This window comes from Diaporthe citri (genome assembly GCF_014595645.1).
Source record: "Diaporthe citri strain NFHF-8-4 chromosome Unknown scaffold_1, whole genome shotgun sequence".
NCBI lineage: Eukaryota > Fungi > Ascomycota > Sordariomycetes > Diaporthales > Diaporthaceae > Diaporthe > Diaporthe citri.
The window spans coordinates 673,208-697,443 of NW_025064846.1; the positions used below are offsets into that span (position 1 = coordinate 673,208).

The 24,236-nt window shown below is 42.2% G+C and overlaps 7 protein-coding genes across 7 annotated transcripts; 3 read left to right on the forward strand and 4 right to left on the reverse strand.

Moving 5' to 3' along the window:
- Positions 1-695: 695 nt before the first annotated feature.
- Positions 696-2,409, reverse strand: INS49_000185 (uncharacterized protein; the record flags this gene model as incomplete). The annotated part of the gene is made up of 2 exons (XM_043161023.1): positions 696-1,985; positions 2,047-2,409. 2 exons carry the CDS (start codon positions 2,407-2,409, stop codon positions 696-698), a joined length of 1,653 nt encoding a protein of 550 aa, XP_043029529.1.
- Positions 2,410-11,789: 9,380 nt separating this feature from the next.
- On the reverse strand, positions 11,790-12,533 carry INS49_000186 (uncharacterized protein; the record flags this gene model as incomplete). Its single annotated transcript, XM_043161024.1, has 1 exon — positions 11,790-12,533. One exon carries the CDS (start codon positions 12,531-12,533, stop codon positions 11,790-11,792), a length of 744 nt encoding a protein of 247 aa, XP_043029530.1.
- A 1,076-nt stretch (positions 12,534-13,609) lies between these two features.
- Positions 13,610-14,970, forward strand: INS49_000187 (uncharacterized protein; the record flags this gene model as incomplete). The annotated part of the gene is made up of 3 exons (XM_043161025.1): positions 13,610-13,808; positions 13,871-14,193; positions 14,269-14,970. The coding sequence occupies 3 exons, from the start codon at positions 13,610-13,612 to the stop codon at positions 14,968-14,970; spliced, it is 1,224 nt and encodes a 407-aa protein (XP_043029531.1).
- Positions 14,971-15,634: 664 nt separating this feature from the next.
- Positions 15,635-17,823, reverse strand: INS49_000188 (uncharacterized protein; the record flags this gene model as incomplete). Its single annotated transcript, XM_043161026.1, has 5 exons — positions 15,635-15,969; positions 16,054-16,137; positions 16,396-16,587; positions 16,663-17,194; positions 17,296-17,823. 5 exons carry the CDS (start codon positions 17,821-17,823, stop codon positions 15,635-15,637), a joined length of 1,671 nt encoding a protein of 556 aa, XP_043029532.1.
- Positions 17,824-19,543: 1,720 nt separating this feature from the next.
- Positions 19,544-19,857, forward strand: INS49_000189 (uncharacterized protein; the record flags this gene model as incomplete). The annotated part of the gene is made up of 2 exons (XM_043161027.1): positions 19,544-19,654; positions 19,720-19,857. The coding sequence occupies 2 exons, from the start codon at positions 19,544-19,546 to the stop codon at positions 19,855-19,857; spliced, it is 249 nt and encodes an 82-aa protein (XP_043029533.1).
- A 508-nt stretch (positions 19,858-20,365) lies between these two features.
- On the forward strand, positions 20,366-21,111 carry INS49_000190 (uncharacterized protein; the record flags this gene model as incomplete). Its single annotated transcript, XM_043161028.1, has 2 exons — positions 20,366-20,379; positions 20,541-21,111. 2 exons carry the CDS (start codon positions 20,366-20,368, stop codon positions 21,109-21,111), a joined length of 585 nt encoding a protein of 194 aa, XP_043029534.1.
- Positions 21,112-22,481: 1,370 nt separating this feature from the next.
- On the reverse strand, positions 22,482-24,228 carry INS49_000191 (uncharacterized protein; the record flags this gene model as incomplete). The annotated part of the gene is made up of 3 exons (XM_043161029.1): positions 22,482-23,118; positions 23,196-23,266; positions 23,980-24,228. The coding sequence occupies 3 exons, from the start codon at positions 24,226-24,228 to the stop codon at positions 22,482-22,484; spliced, it is 957 nt and encodes a 318-aa protein (XP_043029535.1).
- Between the last annotated feature and the right edge of the window lie 8 nt (positions 24,229-24,236).

Sequence of the window (24,236 nt, forward strand, 5' to 3'; positions counted from 1 at the left end):
TCCGAAATCCCACCTGTACTGTAGCGGGGACAGGGAAGTACACCGACAGTTGCTGACCACGTCTTGAATTGATGCGTGCCCCTCCGATCCTGCGGAGACTATGTACACAGTGTCTGGGGGAACTCGGACGTCTGCACGACGTATTGTATGGCTTTCAATTTCTCCAGTCCCTCTAGTTAACTAAATTGAACTCCAAGTTTGTGCTACTTTGAGGTGAATTCTCCGGATCCTGTGCAGGTCAGGCTACAGTAGCATGCTTGGCAAAAGCTTGATTCATCTACATTACTCAGTCCATTGCTCCAGGTTTCCAAGTTGTACATCTAATAAGTGCGAGTGAGTAGCAGTATGCATGTAGAGCGACATGCTACAAACGGGCCCGGGAAGAATTTAACACGAGCCAACTGAGTTCCAAGGCATTCCCGAAGCAAGGGCCTGCGCGAACGTTACATGTATAACATTTGGCTTCCCTATTATTGAGTGTCAACAATCAAAATGTACAAGACTGGACGCCGTGTACTAAAGTCGCGATGTGCAATAGTTGTATTTCGTCTATCCATAAAAATACACAACTTGTTGCTACGCTGAAGCGCCTTGATGCGGTAAAGATAAGCCTGGGCTACAGTAGTCTTGGCCATACTTCAAACTGACCACCATATGATGCCCACACACTGAATACTTGATACAGGACAGAGTCCTCAGTTAGGGTCCACACCACACAGCCTGTTTGCGAGATCAGAGCAGTAGGCATTCGTTGCGCCGCCACCCGAGCTCAAGTCCTGGAAATTGATGCCCAGATCTCCCGAGTTGTAGCCCCTAGCAGCGACGTAGAAGTCGTTGTTATAGCGGTCCAGGAGCTGCCTGTAGCCATCACCACCCGCGGGCCCCGGGACGCCGCCAGCACCGTCGCGAACCATCTGCAGAATGGAGCCCTGGGGGTCGCCCTCGTTGAACGAGGCGCCGTTGTGGGCCTGCATGATGCCGGTGTTGTTGACGCCGGCGCCGGGCGACGTGGTGCTTTCGACGCGCACCTTGCCGTGTGACTCCTGCATTATCACGGCGAGGATGCAGCGGCGGTCGATGTTCAGCTCGCCGGACACCGTGGCCACCGCGTCCAGGACCCACTGCGTCTCCTGCGCCGAGTTGCCCGTCGTGTTCATCACCTGGGCGTTGTGCGCCGACATCGTCTCCCACGACACCCACTTGTCCGGTCCTGGGAAGTTGCTGCTCGGCCCGCTGTAGTGCACGATACCGCCGCTGCCGCCGCCAGTCGCAGGCGGGTTAGTAGGCGCGTGGCCACCGGCTGGGATGGTTAGCACGTCGCCCTCGTGAAGTGCATAGTCCGGGGGCTGGACTTGAGGGTTGGCGGCCTGAAGGTCCTGCAGGCTGACCCCAGACCTCTCGGCGATGTTGTACATGGTATCGCCGGCAACGACAGTGTAGGTCTGGTTACCACCACTCTGGCCCGGGACGTTGAGGGTCTGGCCGACATTGACCTGGTAGTCCGGGGGCCGAACGTCCGGGTTCGCCGCCTGGAGCGCAGCAAGGTCCACGCCGAGCTTCTGCGCGATGGCCCAGAGGCTGTCGCCGGGGACGACGACGTAGCCGCCGCCGGTGCTCTGGATCGCGGACAGGACCTTGACGCCGAACTGCTTCTGCGAGCTCTTGCAGGGGACGGTGAGCACGTCGCCCTTGCGGACCACGAAGTCCGGGCCCGAGATCTGCGGGTTGCGGGCCTTGAGGCCGTCCAGGGACACGTCGAGCTTCTGGGAGATGTTCCACATGGAGTCGCCGTCGACGACGGTGTACTCCGACGACTCGGCCGGCGCCGCGTCGGTCGCTGCTGAGACTGCGACCTTGTTGTCGGTGCCGTAGGCGTTCTGGCCCATCCAGTTCCCTGGTGGCGTGTACCTGCCCACGATATAAGTCGCGCCATCCGAGGCCTTGGCGGACGCGATGCCGACCTTGGTAGTCGTCGGCCAGATGCACTGGTCATGAAAATGTGATTAATATGACTATTGAGAAGAGATCCGTTGTCATCAAGCATACCTGGGTGTAGTGGCCGTAGCTTCCAAAATCGCCGTCTGGGATGTTCTCGCCGTGGTAGTTAGGCTTCTCGTTGAGCCATGCGCGGGTGGCATCGGCCAGACTGGCATCCCCACTGGACATGAAAAGGTTCTCCCCTTGACCGTCAACTCCCGAGTGCTCGAATTTCTTAGTATCTGCCAGATGCTGCGCATACTGCTTGGCGTCGTTGGCAAGGCCGTCGTCCCAGGTAAGATCTGGACGCTGCTGGCCGGGAGCCTCGCGGCGAGCTGGTAGGTGGTTAGTATCCCGCATCAGGGAGGCAAGGTTCGCAGGAATATATTCACCATCGTTGTGAGCGTTGAGGGCGGACTGGCTATCAGACATGCTTGCTGTAAAGTTTAGGCGAATCGGTTTTGAAGTGGTTAATGGCTATTGTGATATATCGAATAACAACCGAGTTTTGAAAGATGGATATAGAGCTCTCCACCATTGATGGCCTGCTTCGTCTGTATTTATATACCCGGGGCGTTTGCCTTCGAAAAGCCCCCAAAACTGCTGAATTTCTCATTCCGGAAGCTGACTCCATCTTCGGACGTTCTGATGTCGCAATGTAGACACGCAAAATCTCACATGATTGCGAAGGTGCACCTGCTAAGCCCATGTCTTACGGGCTGGGGGCAGAATTGTTGTTAACTAGGCGTGTGACAGAGGGCTGAGACAAGGCTGCCATCGTTCTACAGATCTGACTGCTTATGTTTTGGCCCGGCAGTGTGCGAGTCTCGCAAAAAGGATGCCCCAGCCTCGGTGGCTCTGGCCTCGTGTCATCTGAATCGGTTGGGACATGAAGTAATAGGGACCTATTAGTAAACTGTAAGCAGCCGTCGCCATCGCCGTCGCCGTCGCCACGGTAAGGCAAGCTCAAAAACGCAATGGGGCCGTCAGGAACTCTTGCTGACATATTGGGGCGGGAGGTCGTGGCTCATCTCAGCTGACCATGAACATGGCGTTCACCACACTAGGAGCTACTAGATCGCTGATGTTGGCAAGTACGACCCTCGCTATTAGGAGGCTACTTTAGTTATCCCCTACGGGGCACGTAGCCTCTTAAAACTTAAACAGAACAACACCAATACACGATTGCTTCCCATATAATTATTGTACATACAAGAGACCTACCAATACTAATTAGTAGTCATGGGTATCATAAATTAACAAGGTAGAAAAGGCAACCCCATAAAGATTTTCCTAACCTAAAAATTATATCCTCCTTATTAGCAAGCGCTATATAGCAATGATTGCTTCTTTAGGCCTCTCTATATCATTAAACTCCCTAAGTAAATATTATAAAGATTAAATAAACTAAGTAGCATTTCCTATAATATCTATATACATATTTATCGTTATTTAAGAAATATGCATTTATTATATATAAAACTTTACTAAAAACAAACTTATTATAAACCCATCTTTAACTCCTTTTTAAAACTTAGCAAAACCTAATAAAGCTCCATTTTATTAAATGAATAAAGCTTATAATTATCATAATTATTAAATAAATAAAGCTTATAACTATCGCAATTACTAAAGCTAATGCAATGCTACGTTATAAATAAGCGTGAATTATATATTATGCTTTTAATTAATATAAAAGGACTTAATAATAGGAAAAAGCCTTAGCTTTTAAGGCCTAAAGGAATTAATAATTTCTTTTTTTTAATAATCATAACTTACTTTCTATTAAACTATTATTATTAACTTACTCTTAAATATTATTTATTTTATTAATATTTCTTTATTTTATTAATCTCATTCCTTATAATATTTGCTATAAAAACCTATAAAAATAGTTAATAACGCTAAGAAGCTATTAGCTTTTATTAAAGGGTATATAATTAATGAAATGCTTGCTTAAACTTTAATTAACCTAGCTTACTGTAAATATATTAACCTAAAACTATAATTTATAGCCCTTATATAAGGAATATTAATAAAATACCTAATTACCTATCTAGCAAGTACTTTAGCAAGCTATATGCAATAAAATCTTTATAATAATAACCTTTTCATTGCTTATTATAAGAATTACGCGGCATAAATATAAGTAATATTTAAAGCATTATTAAATCCTTATTAATAATGCTTAAAAGTCTTCCTTTAAATGCAAAGCATTTATATAAAATGCAATAATTAACTTATAGCATTATAATTAATTACTATGGCTTAAGCTAAGGAAAGATTAAAATAAATTAATAATAAGCTTTGCAATACCTTGTTAGCCCTAAAATTAAGTATAAATAAATATTATATGTAACTTTAAAGATAGCAATTATAAGCATAGCCTTTATAAGAATTATAAGCAGGCTTTAAATAATGATAATTATTAAAAGGGTAATCCTTGGGATAATATTTATCACCGCTACTAACTTTAAGCATGCAATTATAAAACCCAAACTTAATAATATAATTTATTAAAAACCAATATAATTAGCAAGGCTTATTATTATTAATAAAGAGATAAAAATAAAGCTTATACTAAAGATATATACCATACCTGGCATAATCTTAAGCTGCCCTAAGAATACCTTTATTAAACGAAAAATATAACCCATATAAAACTCTTCCCTTATAACATATTCTTAATAAATGCTTAAATTTAGCAAAATTAATATAATTTATAAAAACCTTTAATAATTCTTATAAGTATATTAAGGATTTATATAACCTATTAAATAATAAGATAAAAATATTTTTTAATATTTATTATTATACTAAAATCCAGCTAAGTTAATTCTATGTAATTTTTCCCTAAATACTTAAAAATTAAGCCAAAGCCTATTACCTTTATTTTATAAATTAAATTAATATATTTATAATAACATACCTTAAAATTAAAATGCATTTTAATATAAACCTTAATTATTAGCATTACTATATAAATTAAATAATAATAATATTTATAAAGATAAGAGCATAAAACTTAAATAAAAACTTATATAAGGTTTTATATTTAATGCTTAATAAGCTATAACTTTATTAATAAGTATTAAGCTAAGATTATGCTAAGGAGGATAACTTAAAAATAATAGTAATTAAAGTTTATAAAGAAGTTCCTAAGCTAAAAATAGCTTTTTTTAAGCTAGCTTAATTATATAAAAAGTTATTTTTAAACTTAAAATCCATAGTAAAAACATAACTTAACCGCGTAATTATAATTTATATTATAAATAAAGTTTTAAATTAATATTATATTAATTATAGGTATAATAGCTAAAAGCTAAAAAAAGGATAATAATTGCAGTTTTAAGCGTTTTAAGGAAATTAAAGATTTAGCTAATTAAACTCAAGCCATTTAAGCTTTAAGTAACTAAGATCCTATGGCATTAATTATAAAGCTTAAAGTAACAATGCTTATAAAAAAAGAAAAGAAGAATAATCTTAAAAGAAAAGATATTATATTTATAAAAAGAAAAAATGCTAATTAATTAAATATTTAGCTAATAAGCAATATTTAATAAAAAAAAGCTACTTAATATAATATAAATATAAAGATTATAATAATAACTTTAATACTTTTTTAAGTAAATTTAAAGAATATAAAATAAATAATAAAGATAAATTTTATAAATATAAAGATAAATAGAATTAAGATAATAATTGCAATAGCAATACTTATATTATAAAGGTAAAACCTAATAAGGAGGTTTATTATATAAATATTAATTTCTTAGCTAATAAAGCATTTATGCATTAAATCACGAGAAATAATATCTTTTAAATAAAAATAATTATTGCAGCTAGCTAGTTTATCTTAAAAAATAAATATAACTAAACTTATTTTTAAGAAATCCTGCTAAACATTAAAGTATTATTAATATTTATAGCTAAATATAAGCAATTTCTTGCATTATAATGAAAAGACTTAAAGTACCAAATTAATCCAATCACTATAAGGAAAGCTAAAGTTAAATTTAATAATGGGATAACCATTAATTTACTTAATATAATGAAAGTTTCCACTTTAATTAATTATATTAACTTTTATATTATTTAAGCATAAACCCCATTTCTACTTTATATAGCAAATATAAATAGGCTTTAAATATATTATAATAACATTATAAATAAAATGGTTTCCTTTAATAATATAACTATTATATTAATACTTAGAAAATAGGGCTACCTATGGTTTTTCCTAAACTAAACTATTAATGCTATATATTTCCTCTTAAAGATAAAAATAAGGAGATTTCACCATTACTTTGCATACCCATTAATAAATTAACTATATTAAATGCTTAAAAAAGCCGGCAATTTAAATATTAATAAATAAGCAATAGCAAAGATTAAAAAGATATATTACTATTATTAAATAAATAAACCTATATTTAGGCATTTTAAGTTTACATTATGCAATAATTATAAATTTAACTATAAAATCTTAATTAACATAATATATTTAAGCAAACATTTAATCCTCCATATTATAAACTAAGCCATTGCTTTCCAAGAAGCGAAATTCTTAAAATTTATATTTATAAAGACCACATAGCAAATACTGCAAATGCTTTAAATTAATATATATTAAGGACCATTAAATATTATTAAATATAATGCAGGAATAAACTTTATATCCTTAAAATTCCATTTAAAAACATAGATAATAGGAATTAAATATAAATAAGTTCCCATAAAAGCATATTAATTTATTAAGAAAGTTAAGAAATACTATTAAGCCCTTAAATAAGCATATAAAATCCTATACATTAAACTACATAATAACGCAAATAATAATACTATTTTGCAAATAGCTATAAAAGCTATTAATAATATTACTAAACTAAATGGATTAATTCTTATGCTTTTAATCTTTAGCGCTTACCCATAAGTATTATATAAGTTACTATCATTACCATTAATATAAAAGCAAGCGGAAGCTATTTTAAAGGCTATAAAGATGCTGCAAAAAACCATAACTAAACAGCAAATATAAAATGCATTAAATATTAAAGTTAAACTTATCTTTAATATAAAATACTTGCTGCAATGCAAAGTTTATATATAAAGAGAGAAAGAAGGATGGAAGGGTTTATATAAGGTTATTATTATAAATAGCCATAATATAACCTTAAATATATTAAATAAAGCTGCAATATTTAAGTTAATAATTATTTAACCATATTATTAAAATAATAACAAGGAAATGCAACCCTTATAAGCAAAAAACCTAGCTATAAAACCTTAAATGCAACCTATTATGCAACTATTATTACTAAAAATAAAAGACTGCATTATTATATTATATATCTTAAAAAAAGAAAATAAAAACTATAACCTAATGATTAAACTAAAATAAGATAAAGTTATTATAATACTAAGCTTATTATTTAAAGAGTTTAATAAAATAAAAATTAATAACTTTATTATTAAAGGTATCTTTTAAATTAAGAAATAATTAGCAAAGCAATATAATAAATATTATTTCTTTAAGTTCTGCATAATATAAAAAATAAAAGGTAAAACCATAAAACCCTATAAGAAATCCTAATTTATTATCTAAGGTTATAATAATAATAAAAAGGGATTAATCTTAATACAAAGCTTAACTATTTAAAGAATAAGCTAATAAATAATCCTTATATTCACCCCCTTATTAATTTAAAAAAAAAGCATAGTTCTTATACTTTAAGATATTACTTAAGCCTACCCTTAAGCAAAGTTAAAACTATATAAAATAATCCTTATAAAGCTATTAAAGAAACTAAAAAATAAATACCCTTTAGGCATAATTATTTATATTATCCAACCTCTATATAATATAATAAAATCCAGCATTTATTAATTTAATATATATTAAAGATATTATTAATAAAAGCTTAAAATAAACTGTTTTATATATAATCCTTACTTAATAATTATAAAGCCTACATAACCTTTTAAAATAATAAGTATGCAAATAAATAATATATTAATTCTATTTATATTAAAATTCTAAGATAAGGAAGAAATTAAGATAAAAGCTGCAAAATTATAAGGAAAATTAAAATAAAAGCTAATGCCTGGAAACTTAATAAATTATAATAAAGCTTGCATAACCATAAACACCACTAGCTTAATTACTACTTAATAAAAGGAATAGGCCGATAAACTTGCCCTTATTAATATAATAATTAAAAACACTCCCTAAAGATACCTTAAATAAAAAGCCTATAAAGCATATATAGCTTTAATTTATTAATTAAAAGCTTTATATAATCTTTTAATAACTATATAAATATAAAACCTAAAGGCAGGAAATCATAAAAGCCTAAATATGCAATTATTATAGTAAATAAATAACGCCATGCAAAGAATTAAATATATACCCCTTAATCTTAAAATAGCAAAACTTTTTATATTTATAAATAAATTATTTATAAACAACTAAAACTTAATATCTTAACTTAAATATATTATTATCCTTATAAATAAAACTTATAAAGAAATTAAGGGATTTATAATAATAAGCAATATTCTTTATTAATTATTAATAAAGTATAAATATATTACTTAAAGCATATTAATAAGCAAAATTTATAGTATAGTAAATAAAATAAATATTAAAATCTCCTTAGCTATAATAATTAAAATGGTTATAAAATAACTTTTATTATTAAATATACCCTTAATTATTTATATAAACTTATATAGCCTATATAAATACCTTATAAAGCTAGAAATAATAAAGAAAAAGCGCCTTATAATTAATATTATATTACTATAAAAATTATATAAGATAAAAAAGATTATTAAAGTAAAGTGGATAAATAGGAAAAACAATCCTGCTAATATAATAATAAAACTAACTTTAAATACCGCATTATAAAAGCTTATTAATAATAATAAGCTTTGCATATAGGTAAATGAATTAGTTAAGAAACTTAAAGTAGCCCCTTCTTACTAAGGAAGGAGTAATTTATCGCTAGCACCTTTTCCTTTTAATCTTATCGCTATTAATTGCAAAACCTTATACCTTTTAAACTTAAAACCTTTAATATAAACATTAACCTTCCATACTTTAACCAATACCTTTTTAATACCTTATTATATATAAGGATAACCTTATAATTATTAATATTATTAATAATTATTATTTTAAAGTTAACCTTATTATTATTATTGCTTTTCGCTGTTATTTATTAGTAATAATATTAAAATTAACTTTTATTAAATTTATTTGCAATTTATTAATTTCTCTTATAATTAAAGAATAAATTAATAATTATTGCATAATAATTATAAAGTTTTATATTATAAATATTCATTTTAACTATTAAATTCCTATAAGATCTTTTCCTTTTTATTATAATGGAAAATATTAATAACAACTTATAAAGATTATTTAATACTTTTATTAATATGCCTTATAAAAATAATAATGGTAAGTAAAATCATTTAGTAAATATCATATTTATTACTTACGCTAAAGATATAATTAATATAATTATCGCCATAATTACCGTTAATATAATTAATACTAAAGGTAGCCTTACCGCAACCCTTAACCAAAATTAAGATTTCCTTGCAAACATTGTAATTATAATCTTAATTAATAAAATAAATATTATAATTATATTCTCATTAAGCAATAAGATAAAGATTGGAATTATTACTAAGGCTGCAAAAAGGGTTAAAATCGCCTTAATTAATAAGAATAAAGATAAGCTTATTAATCTTATTAGCTTTTATAATAAGGTTATTGCTAATAACGCTTATTTAATAAATATTAATAAGGATATTAATAATAATAACTTTTATTTACTTACTTATTTAATAAATATTAATAAAGATATTAATAATAATAACTTTTATTTGCTTAATATTAATAGTAATTTAATTATTGCTAATAATAAAGATAATTAAAATTAAGCTAATAAAACCTTAATAAAGATTGTAAAAACTGCCTTTAAATTTACTTTTATACTAAGCATTAAAAAAAGCAAGCTGCTTATTAAGATAAACTCTTAAGAAATTATTAAAATTAATAAGCTAAAGGCCATGGCTATAGCCTAAGCTAAAATACTTTTCTTAAATAACGCTATTATAATAGCTATTATTTAAATCATTAATAACTTTTAATATTAAGATAAGCAAATATTATTTAATAATATAGTTAAAAAGCTATGTATTTATATTAAAAGCATTAAAACTTTTAATACAAGATTATATAGCATCCTTAATAATAAGAATTATTAAAGTAACTATTATTTTAAATACTAAATCATTGCAATCTTTGTAATAAATAACTTAATAAGGGTTTTAATTTTAAGTATCTTTTATATATATTAAATTAAAAAGATTTAGCTATTAAAGAATTAAATTATTATATTAATTTAGCTTTAAAACTTTTTGCATTAAATTATTAATAAATGCATATAAGGCTTATATATAAAGGGACTTATTAAGAAATATATGCTACCGCCTAAGTAATTTAAGCAAAAGATAACTATTAAGAAGATTAAAAAGAATAATAAAAAGTAAAAAAAGGACTTAATAAATAATTAAGCTACTTATAACGCTTAATTTTAAGAAGATAAAAAGTAGCTAAAGGAAAATAATTTAAAGCAATATTAAGTGCATTTTAATAATAAGAATAAAAATAAAAATAATAATATTTGCATTATAAAAGTATATAATAAAAATAAATGCAAGCTAAAGGGTTTAGCATTAGCTTTGCAAGCATTAACTTTCCCTATAAAGAAAAAATTTAAAACTAAGGTTTCTATATAAAAGTTAATAATTTTCATAAAGAAGCAACCTTAAAAGCTAAGTATTAAGGATAATAAGTATAATATTTAAGAAATGATATAATAATGAAGGTTATAAATTTAAGGAATAATGCAATAGCAAGGGTTGCTAAGACTTACTTTAAAACTTATAAGTTATAATTTTAAGCCTCTTTAATAATGCTTTTTTATAATAAAGGTTATATATATATAATATGCAATAAATTATGATTTTAGGCTAACTATAATAAGGATTATATATACTTATTAAAAGAAGAGAAAACTTTAAGTATTGATAAGTATAATCCTCGCTATTAAGAGGCTACTTTAGTTATCCCCTACGAGGCACGTAGCCTCTCAGAACTTAGACAAAACAACACCAATACACGATTGCTTCCCATACGATTATCATACGTACAAGAGACCTACCAACAGCTGAAAAGGGCATATGCAGTGCAACACATTCCGAGGGTCGGACTGTGAATGACCTCAGCTTTTAGCATGGGCCTTGCATCCAGACGATCAGGCACCTCAGCTCTCGTTTCGTAGTACGAACACGTGCTCTCAGCATCACTCTCACCCATGATTGTAGGATTCCCAACGAAGAGGGCCGCGTACTGGAATGAGCCTTGACGACAATCGAACATTCTGCCCGGGCTCTTGCGGGGGAAATAAAGGGGGGCTATGGACATCTGAGTTATACTGTCTTACTTATATCAATGGCTCAGGTGACAGCTTCGAGTCGGTATGATTGATTCGGACCAGTGTAAGTAGGCTGTAAGGCCTTATTTCGAGATGCTGCTCAGATATACGTGGCGTTGTATGTTACATTCATCCTTACAGCTCCATTATCGTAAAGAGCAAAAGATAATAGGTCCAGAAGCTAATTTAACTTGCAAATATCAGGCTATAACTTGCAGAGCTTACTTCATTGAGAATACAATCTAAAACAGATCTATCTGGCCAATCGTTCAACCCAACCTATCAAATTCGACTGAGCACTCAAACATGCATGGGCTGATCATACATCAACTTGAACATGAGGTCTTTGAAAGATCCGTCAGGGTTCATCAGCTGGGCCGCGGGGCTGACAAAGTCGTCGGCCAAATGTCCCATGCACCCGAAGAAGGCATACTCGTAGATGAATTCCTTGCTGTCCATCCAGTTGGCCATCTCAACAGTGAAGGCGACAACCTCATCATAGTTACGAGAGATGCTGGCGATCTCGTGGACTATGATAGGCAGGTTGTAGCGCTGGTGCATCTCCTCGAGGTAGCGCTGTGTGGCGCCGGCGTCGGTGTTGTAGGCGTGCAGGCCGAGGTAGTCCGGGGGGCTGTCCGCGACGAGGGCCATGAACTGCTCCAGCCAGGCGCGCCCGTCCTCGGTCCACGCAGGGCAGGGGCTGCACAGCTTCTTGCCGCGCTGCCGCAGCTGCAGGACCTGGTTGTGCCAGATCTCGGCGGCCTGCTGGGGACTGATGCCGTTGCGCTCCGGCTCGTTGAAGTAGATCACCAGCGGCTGGTCGCTGTTCAGGATCCACTGCCATTTGTCGCCCTGTGTCTCGTCGATCAGGTGGATCATGGGCCGGAAGGGGGCCCGGCCCTTGAGCTCGGGAGGAACCCAGGCGTTCCAGTTGCAGACTGACGACGTGGGATGGTCATTGTCGAAGGGAACCTGGTCCAGCTGCTGGGGGAAGCTGTTGGTGTTGGTGTAATCCCAGAGGAGCATTCGCTTTCTGACGACCATGATGATGAAATGGATTGGTGAGGAGTCTATTAGAGAGTGTTGATGATGGGGTATGAAATTGATAGAGACTTTTGCTGGTACTAGGTGGTGTGCTGTAATGAAAACGATGATGTGACTTGTGACTGGGAGAGCAAGATTATCACGGAGCCTTTGTTGATATATGGAAAGGGAACTCTAAAGTATACACACCCACGACTTACTGCTTCGCCTCTTGATGTTATCTAATATACATCATCTCACATGGCATCACCGCAGGCTAACGTGATCATAAATGACGAGAAAAGGGGGCCGGGGGCGGGGGCCGCAGACCGTTGTGAAGGAAGCATTGAATCACGAGGCCAGCGTGGTACGTCGAATCTGACGTCTTGATCTGCCACAGGACAAGAACGACGTTCGTGCCTAGAAGTACAATGTTGGATGCCAATTCTCAATAAGCAATTGCTGAGAGTCACCGCCGCGCTTACTGGCCCATCAATGATGTATGCAGGAACGTCAGATTTGCTGAGGCACCTCCAGTCTACATCTCAGCCACCCCAAGTAAGGCTGACTACACCCATCATTCGCTCGACCCCGTGGCTCTTCAATTGACCAGTCACGTCAGCTTTGGTTAAATAGTGAAGCGGGTGGTCAGCCGACTTGAGAGACTCTACCCTACTATTATTGAAGCCTAGGGACGCCGCTGTTAGTTTTCTTTTGGGGTCGTGGCTGATATTTGCCTTCAGCTGTGCAAGCGTGCAGGCTGTGGAAAGAAGCGCAGACCATTTTCGCCACTATTGGGTAACCTAGATGACGACGGAATTCCTCAGGGATTTATCCTGGGTCATCTGGACCGACAGGGAGATTTATAAGCTTGTATTTATAGCCATAGGGAATGGAGGGTCCTGACCGAGGTTGATTGAGTCAACCAAAATTCAGAAATATATAAGTCCAGAACGACAAGGGCACAAGAGTCTAATCATCGAACACAGACAACCAAGAGTTGCTTTCGAAATCATTAGAACGATCCAGCCTAGATTTACTCAACACTCTCCATTCCTATAAGCAAAGTCTTACGAATACTCACCAGAACAGCAGAAATGGGTGTCATCAACATTAACAACATATCTGGCCACGACCAGAAATTTTACATCCACGGATGGGGCCAGAACGACACCACCGTAGGTGCTGGTCAGATGTTCACCTTCGATGCGCCTGACGGCACTTCTGGTGCCATCATTGCCGTCCATGAGGGGCGTGAGGGAGAGCAAGTCGAGATTACCAAGGGCGGATGGCAAGGTCTGTATTTCTTGCCGTTGGTGCTTTGTTCCTTTTCCACTCGCTCTGACACCTGGTCATAGGTAACGACACCTTCGACACCAGTGTCCTAGCCGGCTCTGGTGGAAACATCACAGTCCAGCACTGGGGCAACGATAGCACCCGAAAGGGAGCACCAACCTATATGCAAGATGCCCAGGTCGCCTGGGCCAACGCCAGCCAGGAGACTAGAAATGCTATCCAGAGCTTTATCATCCTCAACGGCGAGGGCAAGGTTGTCTACATCGGGCCCACTAAGGAGAACCGAGCCCTGGAGAGCTGGGTTCGCACCTTTGCCAACGGCAAGACCTACATCGGTATCGGTGCTTGGGGTGACTTCCCGGGAGATGAAAACGATAACAACCTGGTAAAGTCATACTTCAAGCCAAGAGACGGTGCCCTCCATGCTTTGATCTTGACTAACACCGACTGAACACAACAGAGCTCTGCCGCTCCCGGAAGCCACGACATCATCATAACCTACAATGATGGCAACGCCAACCCTACCAAGGGGGCCTCAGGTGGGTCCAACGCGCCCGAGGCGGCCGCGGTCTTCGCCTTCACGACGCAGGAGGCCGGCGCGCCGGAGGGACCGGGGATCGTCCTGACTAACAAGTCCGGGGCGCAGGCTAACTACAACTTCTACAACAACACGGCCAACGGCGACGGGTGGGCGAACCCGGAGTTCAACATCACGACCGCGAGCGTGACGCTGGGCCCCGGGCAGACGCAGTTCGTGGCCCTCGACAGCTCCTTCAAGGGCCGCGTGCAGCGCGGCACGCAGCAGCCGGCGACGTGGGTCGAGTTCCAGCTCAGGGCCGACGACGGCTGCGCGTGGGGGAATATATCGCTCATCATGGGCTGCGACGGGGCGGCGATGATCTCGGCGACGGATGGAAAGGGCGTCAGTGCGGGCTTTACGCAGGACATTGTCAGCGGCGCGCCCGACGCCGCCAAGGTGACGCGGGGCGACGGGGTCGTCGTTCTTGATACTACACAGGGTTATTGGGCCGGTGGGCCGAACAAGGCCGCCAGTGATTACGAGTTGGCTGTCGTTGGCCAGCAGAACGCCTATGTGCTTGGTGGCTCGGGGACGACCGTCGTTCGCTCGGAGAACAACCGCCTTGCTGTGGACATTTATTGATGGAGTTTCACTGTTCCTTCTTTTACGATCTTGTTGTTATGTTTCCTCTTTAGTAGTAGATAGTGACTTTGGATTCCGTAGGTAATGGACTGGATGTTTGTTGCCGCAGAAAATGGCTTGTGTATATTGAAGTCATTGAGGCAAGGTGGACTCATTTTGCGAGCATGCGCTTGAGCATGCAATTGCTTGTGCCAAAAAGGTCTTGAGAAGTTTTTAGCCAAGTGCCATGTCACGCATAAATTGAAAAGGCTGCTGGTTACTACCTAGATAACTGCCCTGGAAAGAAGTCCAGTCCTGTTGTGGAGGGCTAGAAAGGCTTGAATTAAGCTGGCAACTAGTTACCCAGGTATCTGATACCAAGACAGAAGCAGCAAATACTGGTCTTTTCTTCCGTTCATTTCATATTGTAAAAGTAGAAAGCAAAGCAAGCCTAGTGCCTCGCTTGCCTGTAGGTCCAATGATAGTTACTGTAGCTTTTGCAACTAATGAGTGGAGACTATGTGGCCCAGTTGAAGCCTTGCATCAATCAATTCAAGAGTATGATATCCTAGCAAGGTAAGAAGCACCTGTACAGAAAGAAACAAGACAACAGGATCCTCAGCAACCTAACCGCATGCTCACATTGGATTATAATGATCCATACCAAGTAGACGAGAAATTAGTGCTAGTTAAGTGATGCTGCCTCTTCCTCGTCACTTGCGTTCAGAAGAGTTTGGTCATCCTCCTCACCATATATGAGATCAATGAGTTGAGGAGTCCTTGAATCTGTGGTCTGTGGAGGTCTCTCAGAGACTATATAATTCTCAGGCTGGTGTTCACTCTCCGATTTGTCCAGAGTGCAAACAAATCTGGCGATGTTGTTGTCATATATTCCATGGCACAACGATGTTCCCTTGTTGATTGTGCCGGGCTTGCAGGCATGAGAATGTACACCAACGACTTTTAGTCTTGGCTTTCCACCTCTTGCATGCCTCCAAATAATCGGGCCACCCGAATTTCCTGTGATAATGTCTTGTTAGCATGACATGGAAGGAGTGAAGGTAGGTAAAATGAATGAAAAACAAAATCAATTGATCTACTTACCGTTCGAGGTATCAGCTTTGTAAGTGATATGGTCGCTGAAGGTGCTGAAGTCAAAATCACCGGTACTCTCGTACATCACGTTCCCTGCTTGGTTGGAATGGCTGGTTCGTCTTTCGGAGTATGTTGGCACATCGCTGGGATAGCCCACAATTGAAAGTTGCAAGGGCCCCTTCAGGACCTCCCCACGTCCAACGCCGAGTCGGAACTTCCCATGGGCCTTGAAAGACGGCTGAAGCCGGATACCTGCTTCATCACAGGGCCATCTCTCTTGTTCAAACCACAAACGGTGAACGAAGACACGCGAGGCTCTCAGGCATTCAACGCCCTCGTGAGGGAACTGACCTGAGTAGCCCAGGTAGATCCAAATGTCGTGAGAAGCTATGCGGCCGTAATCGCGATAATTTGCGTTGTAGACACAATGGCCTGCTGTCACCACTGTGTTCTTGTTGTACACCCAGCCGCTGCCTCCACCACGGAGTGGTCCGACGCTCGGGTCGTCGAGACTGCGGATGCGGATGTCGAGCTTGCACACACCTGTTAATTTAGTATGCGCGTCTCTCAAATCCAACCTGGAGATTTTGCCCCATGGTGAAAAAGTAAGGATCTTACATCGGTGCTTCCCAGCGGGAGCGAAGTCCTCCTTGCGAACTTCTTTCTGTTTTCCGAAACCATCCACCCGTACTTCTGCCAAGTGCTGAACAGCGCTAGTCAGACCCTCGAGATCTTTGTGTTCCAGAGGAATACTTGCCGTTCTCCGATATTTGAATATGTGAGCAAAAGAATCGACTTCTTCCATTTCACGATTAGGCTGCTCTTTAGCAAGATCCATGCGCCAGTGGTATCCGAAATTCCCATCCTGACGGAGGCCCGGCAGCTTGACGACTGCGGTTTTTTGGATGACATTGCGAAGTCCAATGTAATCATGAAGCGCTTCTACTTCGAGCATAGATTCGTCACTCACGTCCTTCCAACTAACACGATCTTTCAGATACCTGAGACGGTCTGACTTCGACGGTCTGACTTCGAGTCTTGGACATCGCGGCTCAACGATCTCAAAGCGTCTCGAGTGCCCGATATGTCCTATTGCGATACTCGATTCAGTCAGCGCTGCAGCGAAGAGTATGATAAAGATAAGAGCATGCTGTAGTAAGCACCTAGTTAGTTGCCACGGAATATAATGGGATGAATTCTTGCCCTTGCGACTGGCATGCAACCTGATCCCATGCTTCTCATTGCATTCACTCCGACATTGAATTTCTCTGAGAGGGACCGCTGACGAGCATCAAGCAAAGTGTCAGTTGACGTTTCCACAATGATGTTCTTGTTGATTTTGTGGAATAATCGCTCGATCTTCCGGACCTTGTCGTTGTATTCCTCGTACTTGTGACCCAGCAGATCTTTGAGATCCTTTGGTGGCATGTTCTTCCGTGATTTTTGGCTATTGAAGTTCTCGATAAGCTCATGCTGAAGATCCAGGTAAGTGACTGCTAGGCTGGACACTCTTTCCATCGACTGGAGTACTAAGTCGTGCTGAGTTGGGTGCCTTTGGTGGCCACGAACAGAGCCCTCGGCGGACTGATGATTAGATGCAGTTGCCCATGGTGCAACAATTAGTTGTGTTAATGCGGCTTGGGCAACAGCGACTGTGAAGTGAGAGCTCGGACCTTGTTGCAGCCCATGCCTATCTTCAGGGGCCTTGGCAGTAGCCTCGGGGCTGATGTTGATCTCGTCGTCCCCCTCCGCTCTGGAACCTTCAGTTTCGTCTAGCATGTTCGAGCCAGCCGTACCTCCATCTTCTGTTTGTGGCACATTACCTTCAGACGCAGTATTCTCTGGGTGGTGTCGTTCTAGGGTGCTGTTCTTTGGAATAGCGTCATCTCTTCTGTTGTTTTGGTGTGGAGTCTCCCGAGTTCCAACAGTTGGGCCGTCCTCTTGGTAGCTGTGTTTGAATTTGGAAAGACAGTTCCCCATGTTCTCGAACAGCACCGATACGGCGATGCGGCAACTGGAGCAGGTTGAGACAGGATACTGAACAGCCCGTTGAGACTTGGTCCTGCAATCATCAGGCTCTCGAGACCCTGGAAGCAAGACAAATACAATTGTTGCAAAACGCCAGAGCCTTCGAAAAGAGCCTCGCCTTCATATGAAAATCATGTACCCAAGAGGGAGGCTCAAAATGAGATATTACTGGAACCATCTTTCTTGATGCCTCGGATGTTTTCGGGAATCAGTCTTGTTTTGAGTCGTGCCCGCTCAGCCGGTCAGCTTCAATACCACACTCTTCGTTTGATATAGAAGGTGGATGGGTACAGTTTCCAGGTTTTCTGCATCGGCTGCTTCCCTGATGCAAAGCGATTACTCACCTGCTCTTTATCCTGCGAGAGATTAAGCCCAGAGCCTTGTTTGACCAGCAGCTATCCTATCGACGGCCAACTCACACCATTTCCGCCAAACTGAATTTTAAGATCCTTCTCCTGACCAAAGTTCCTTAGTCTTCCTCTAGTAACACTTACTTTGATTCTGGTGGCGTAGTTGTAGTAAGGAAGGACGGGCTAGCTCTATGAAGCCTGCTCGTAATCTGCTCGCAATCTGTACTCTATACCTTCAAACCTCTGCAATATTCCTGAAATCAAACAGTTTTCAGCTTGGGATTACTAAAAATTGGTTCTGAAAGATGTATAGTTGAGTTTAGGAGCGGTGATGGCACAGTTTAGTTGGTGCTGACATGGACCATGTGATGTTGCGGCTCTTGCTCGCACTCGGAATCGGCCATTTAGCCCAAGTGTTCAATATGGCTTGCACCGGGCAGCACTAGATTCAACAATGCGTTTTCTACACCGGTCCACGGCTGAGGGGATGATGGGTTGCACAAGCGATGGCTTTTTTCTGGAGGCTGGCAGGCAGCTGTATCACATGTGCAAATTGATCACTGATTTTGGTGGACCCAGGCCCAAATCACCAGTAATGTCGGTCCGACATCGAGCTGAGTTGCACACATTTATTACCTCGTCAAGGACGGTCTTACCGCACTCTCGGGGCAATTCTACTAGGCCTTGGGCCTTGATGGCGACGCTCACAGAAGGAGAAATGGCGGCTGGTATGCCCATACCAGCCGGTGGCGTCTAAGCCTGAAGTTGAAAGGGTTGGGGTAAGACAGAGTACAGGTGGGGGTTGGGACTGGGGGTGGGACTGGGGGTGGGCATGGGGGGGCCCGAAGAGGAAGGTGCAGTGACTGGAGCCGCATTGAGGAGTCACTACGGCTCTGCCAGCTGGCATACGTCATGGGCCGGCTAGGGAAGGCATACGACATCAAGGTACAGATAGACCACAAGAACAAGATTCCAGGCTCTCGGCAGCTTTCCCACTTCAATCAACACTGTCTGAATCCAACATTACTGAGAAACCATCACCATATTCAGCAACGCACACCGCCAAAGTGCCCCTCTACAAAAAACTACCCAAGCTTACCATCACCAGAACATTGCCCAACATGCCTCTCGTCGTGCCAGGAGTCACCAACCAGCCCGACAACAAGACGGAGGAGTGGACCAACAAGCTGGTCGGCAAGAAGATCACCGAGGATGAGACCTCCAATGAAGTTGTAAGCCATTCTGATGCTCACACGGCAGGAGTCCAAAGTCGTGCAAATACTGACCATTACAACAGTCTTTTGCGAAGCGTGAGCTGCCCGAGAAACACAGGGTCATCGTGCCAGGCGGGATAGTGACTAAGGACTTCGTCCCTGACCGGCTCAACGTCCATGTCAAGGACGACGGCACTGTCTCGCACGTCACTCATGGTTGATTCGAGCCTCCTTCCGTATACTGGTAGCTGTCGGGGTCGATGTTGACGATGTTGCTCGAGCGGATGGAAGGATGGAACGCACATCAGTTCGTCTTCCAGACAGGACGGGCGATATCTTCGTGATGACACCGTCGCACCTACATACCTAGCCACCTTTAATGAAAATACGATACCAGTCCTGCGTTTTAGATGAGAAGTCGCTCTCCATCTCCGTGAACATGTAGATCCAACGGCGACGAGGACCATGTGCCTGCTCTACCTACGTACTGTGGCCTGAGCTCTCCAGAGCTACCCCGCTGACGACACGCCTGTGGCGGGAGCTGATTGGCGGCAGCGCCACACCTGGGTGTCCCCTGCCCAGTCACCCCGCGATCGCTTCGCGGGGCATTTCTTGCAGCGAGCATCAATACAGACAGTCCAGACAGCCTACCTCTCGCATACTGCAGCCCATAACATCTGACCAAGGACCGGCTCTGGAATTACCAGTGCCCCAGAAACACCAGTCAAGATGTTTAAGAAAGAGTCAGTGCCCCCGCCATACCAGAAACCACCTAACTAGCTCCCTGATCGACCTTGCTACCACTCCTTGACATGCAACATCGAATGGACTGATGCGCAGTGTGCACCCACACGCCCGCTGAGCACCTTCGAGTCCCATCACTGACCCCGTCTCTCTCGCACAGTCTGCCGGGTGCTCCCAAGCAAAAGCTCAAGTCCTCGGTGCAGCGCTCCCTGCGCCAGTCCCTCCTGACGACCTACCCGCTCCTGAACCCGTACATCGACGAGGTCCTGCCCAAGAAGGCCTCCCTGAACCAGATCAAGCTGCCCGAGCGGGCGTCCCTGTACGTCGCCGACGGCGAGCCCATCTTCTTCCAGCACGACAACGACACCCTCCTGCCGCACCTGAAGCTCGTCCACCGCTTCCCCCAGGCCTTCCCCACCGTGCGCATAGACCGCGGTGCCATCCGCTTCGTCCTCAGCGGCGCGACGCTCATGGCCCCCGGTCTGACCAGCCCCGGCGGGCGGTTACCGCAGCCCAGGGAGGGGGACGAGGGCGTCGACGAGGAGGGGCACTGGAGCAGGGAGCTTGAGAAGGACGAGCCTGTGGTCGTCATGGCTGAGGGGAAGGATCACGCTTGCGCCGTGGGACTGCTGGTGGCTGGGACCAAGGAGGTCAAGGACAAGGGGAAGGGCCCTGTGGTTGAGGAGGCGCACTTCCTTGGGGATGGACTGTGGAAACTGAATATTGATTGAGGCGAATACCGTTGACCCCTCTTCGTGGTGGCTGAGGTTGTATCCTCTAAAGCCTTGGATTGGGAGCGACCGAGATGCTCTTGAGCGACACCAGATACGTTGTTGAGCCGATTTACGGAACTCAGGCTCCCAGTTTACAAGCATTGGAGTTTCAGTGCCTCCTGATCGGGGCCTCAGCTGTTTCTCCTCATGGATGCTGTTGCTGCTATTCTGAACGGCTAGGTTTCAACTCACCAAGAAGCACACAGCTACGGTAGCTCACTGGTGCCATTATGGCCTTGCGAGAAGAGTCAAAGCCATACCTTGGACTTTCAGTATCTCTAGACAGACCTCAAAGAAAGCTGAAACCAGCGTATGAAGAATGATCTCCACAAGCCACAATGCAGTCCCTCCACTCCACTACTGAGTTGACCATAGCTCGGTGACAGATCCTCGTTCCATTGCCCAGTGCGTTCTATGAACAAATTAGCAAGATGTAGGATACTCAGGACGATTAGAAGTCTAAGCAACCTGTACTCAAACCAGAGCCCATTGATTGGTGAATGAGAGGTGGCTCATGTGTTAAGGTCTCGTCGCTGCATGCGAAAGACTAAACATGCCCTACCTAGGTATGCCATGCGTACCCAGCCAGGCCTGGGCATCCTTTCACTTTTGACAAGGACTGTCAATTCTCGGTAAGAATCAACTTCTTCAAGATCTCGCACTGAAATTCTTTCAGCTTTTGTTCTGCTACTGACCATGACAAATTCTGGACACCAGTGAGCACGTGAAGATTTACTCCTCCTTGTCTACAACAAGGTCTTCGCCCCCAGAGTTGTTGCTCCAGCGCCTTGACTTGGCCTTCATGAAGTTTTTTTCCTAAACTCTCCAGTACCGCAAATCTGTTACGTACCAACAGCTCTCACTCACATGGACAAATTGATTGAAAGATAGGCAAGACATTTCGAAGAGGACAAAATCAATGATGGAAGCACACCTTAAGCATCACATGTCACAGTGAGGAAAGCTCGAAAACTGGATGATGAAGACTTGTGCTCGCCTGTATTCTTTGATCGGCAAACGGCGTCGGATAGTGAAACGCCAGAAAGTACTTTTCCCCTTCTCTCAACTGGTGCGATCAACAGCCAGCGCTCCTCTGTGCGCGAAATTGACCTTGAAACGATAGAACTTTTGAACTCCCTTTTCCCCTCTTCCCCGACTCCTTTGAGTCTTTTCTCGCCGCGAAACCAACCAACCAACAAAACGCCGAAATTCCTTCGCAGAACGCCTCCTTCCAAATCAACGGTCGCCGGAGTCTTGAGGGAGACCAGGGTGTGTCGGGCCCTGGCCCGTGGTGCTCGGTGGTGGTGCGAGCCGGTCGGTCGGGCCTCTTAGCTGGGCACGAGCATCTCCTTGCTGAGCTCGACGACCAGTGGCGGCGGGAACTCTTGGACCATCTGCGCCAGGAGGACGCGGGGGCACGCGTTGATGAGGAAGCTCACGTAGCGGTGCGGCTGGAGGGGCAGGTTGATGCTGTCCCCGCTCATGCTGATGGTCCGCTCGTACGCGTCCGAGACGTCGAGGACCCTCTCGCGGTGCTGGGCCAGGAGGCCCGCGCCCGGGTGCGCGATGACCTCCTGCTGGTACCGCACCGACCAGCCGGCCATCTCCGTCATGTAGTCGGCCATCATCTTCCTGACCCAGCCCTCGATGCGCCTCATCATGAAGCGGTCGCAGAGGACCGCGCAGTCGAGGAGGTCCGATAGCGTCCGGAAGGACGGGCCGATGTTGTGGTGGGCCGCCGGGTGGCCCGAGGAGATGACCATGTATAGTCGCTCGAAGCTGACTATGTCGATGTCGTTTAGGTTGAGGTGGCCAACCTCGCCTTCGGCCATGGCCATGCCGGCCCGGCACAGGCCGCGGAAGTACTCGGAGTGGTCGACCAGGAGTTTCTTCGAGTAGTCGACTTTTCGGTAGCCGACCGCTACCCCCGCCTTCACGACCGCCAGCCGGATCTTCAACTTGGGCCTGCAGGGACACGGTCAGAATAGGTTTTGGTAGAGTATAGGGAGCACCTCAAACTTTGAGGAGGACAGTGGACTTACCCCTGCTTGCAGAAGAGCAGGTACTCCGGCCAGCAGCCGAAGTCCTCCGGAGGCGTGCCCTCCGTGACGGGCTAGAGAGGAGAACGCGTCAGCTCGAGAAGACTCGAAAGGGGTCGCATTGCAGAGAGCAACGCTGGTTCGGTGTAGAAACGGAGAAAAAGAGAAGTGGATGCTTCGAGTTGAGGGGCCAGGAGTTGCCCTGGGGATGTGAGGGCTTGAGTAGCTCTGGAGAGATCTGAAGAGAGATGGATGATTGAGGTTGAGGAAGCAGAAAAGGATGGGGGAGGGGAGGGTTTAAATATGTTTCTGGGAAGATTTCCCGGCAGCATCGTTAGGTGCGCCGACCAATAGAACAATGCGTAGTGCCAAAAGAAACATCCGACGGTGCGACCAGTGGCAGAAAGTGGTGTAGTAGACAGAGACGATTGTTCCGATGAACATTGGACGATTTGCCAAAATTGACCAACAGGAGAACGTGCAATATAGACAAACATGATTGTGTCAGAGGGTACATCGGACGGGCGGAAGAACATGGCCAATTGGGAATACAGAAGCTGGGGACATAGGACGAAATTTCATCGCAACACACGACTGGAGCCACCTAAAGAACTCTGAGTGGACAGGAATGCACTTCACCAGCGCAGGATACATGAGACGAAGAACGCAATACATTATAATGTGATACATGACCAAGAGAATAGAAGGTAGAAGAATGGATGGTGTGTTTGTGGGCAGTAGTATAAAGACAGCAAGGCAAAGACTCTCTCTGGGCTGGATGACTTACCTCACCATACTTGTCCAGGAACGGCATCTGACCCTCCTCATCTGGACCCTCCTCGTCGCTGGGGTTGTCCTCTTTCATGATAGTAATGTCGCCCTCCTCGTCGGAGGCCTCGCTGGACAGGACGGCAGGAGGAGAGGAACGGTCGAGGTTCATGTTGGCAGCCTGAGAGGACAGGGAGGAGATGGAGTCGTCATCACTTCCGGCGCCGACAGCGGCGTTCTGCTCGTTGGTGGGAACGTTGGAAGACATGTCGGATA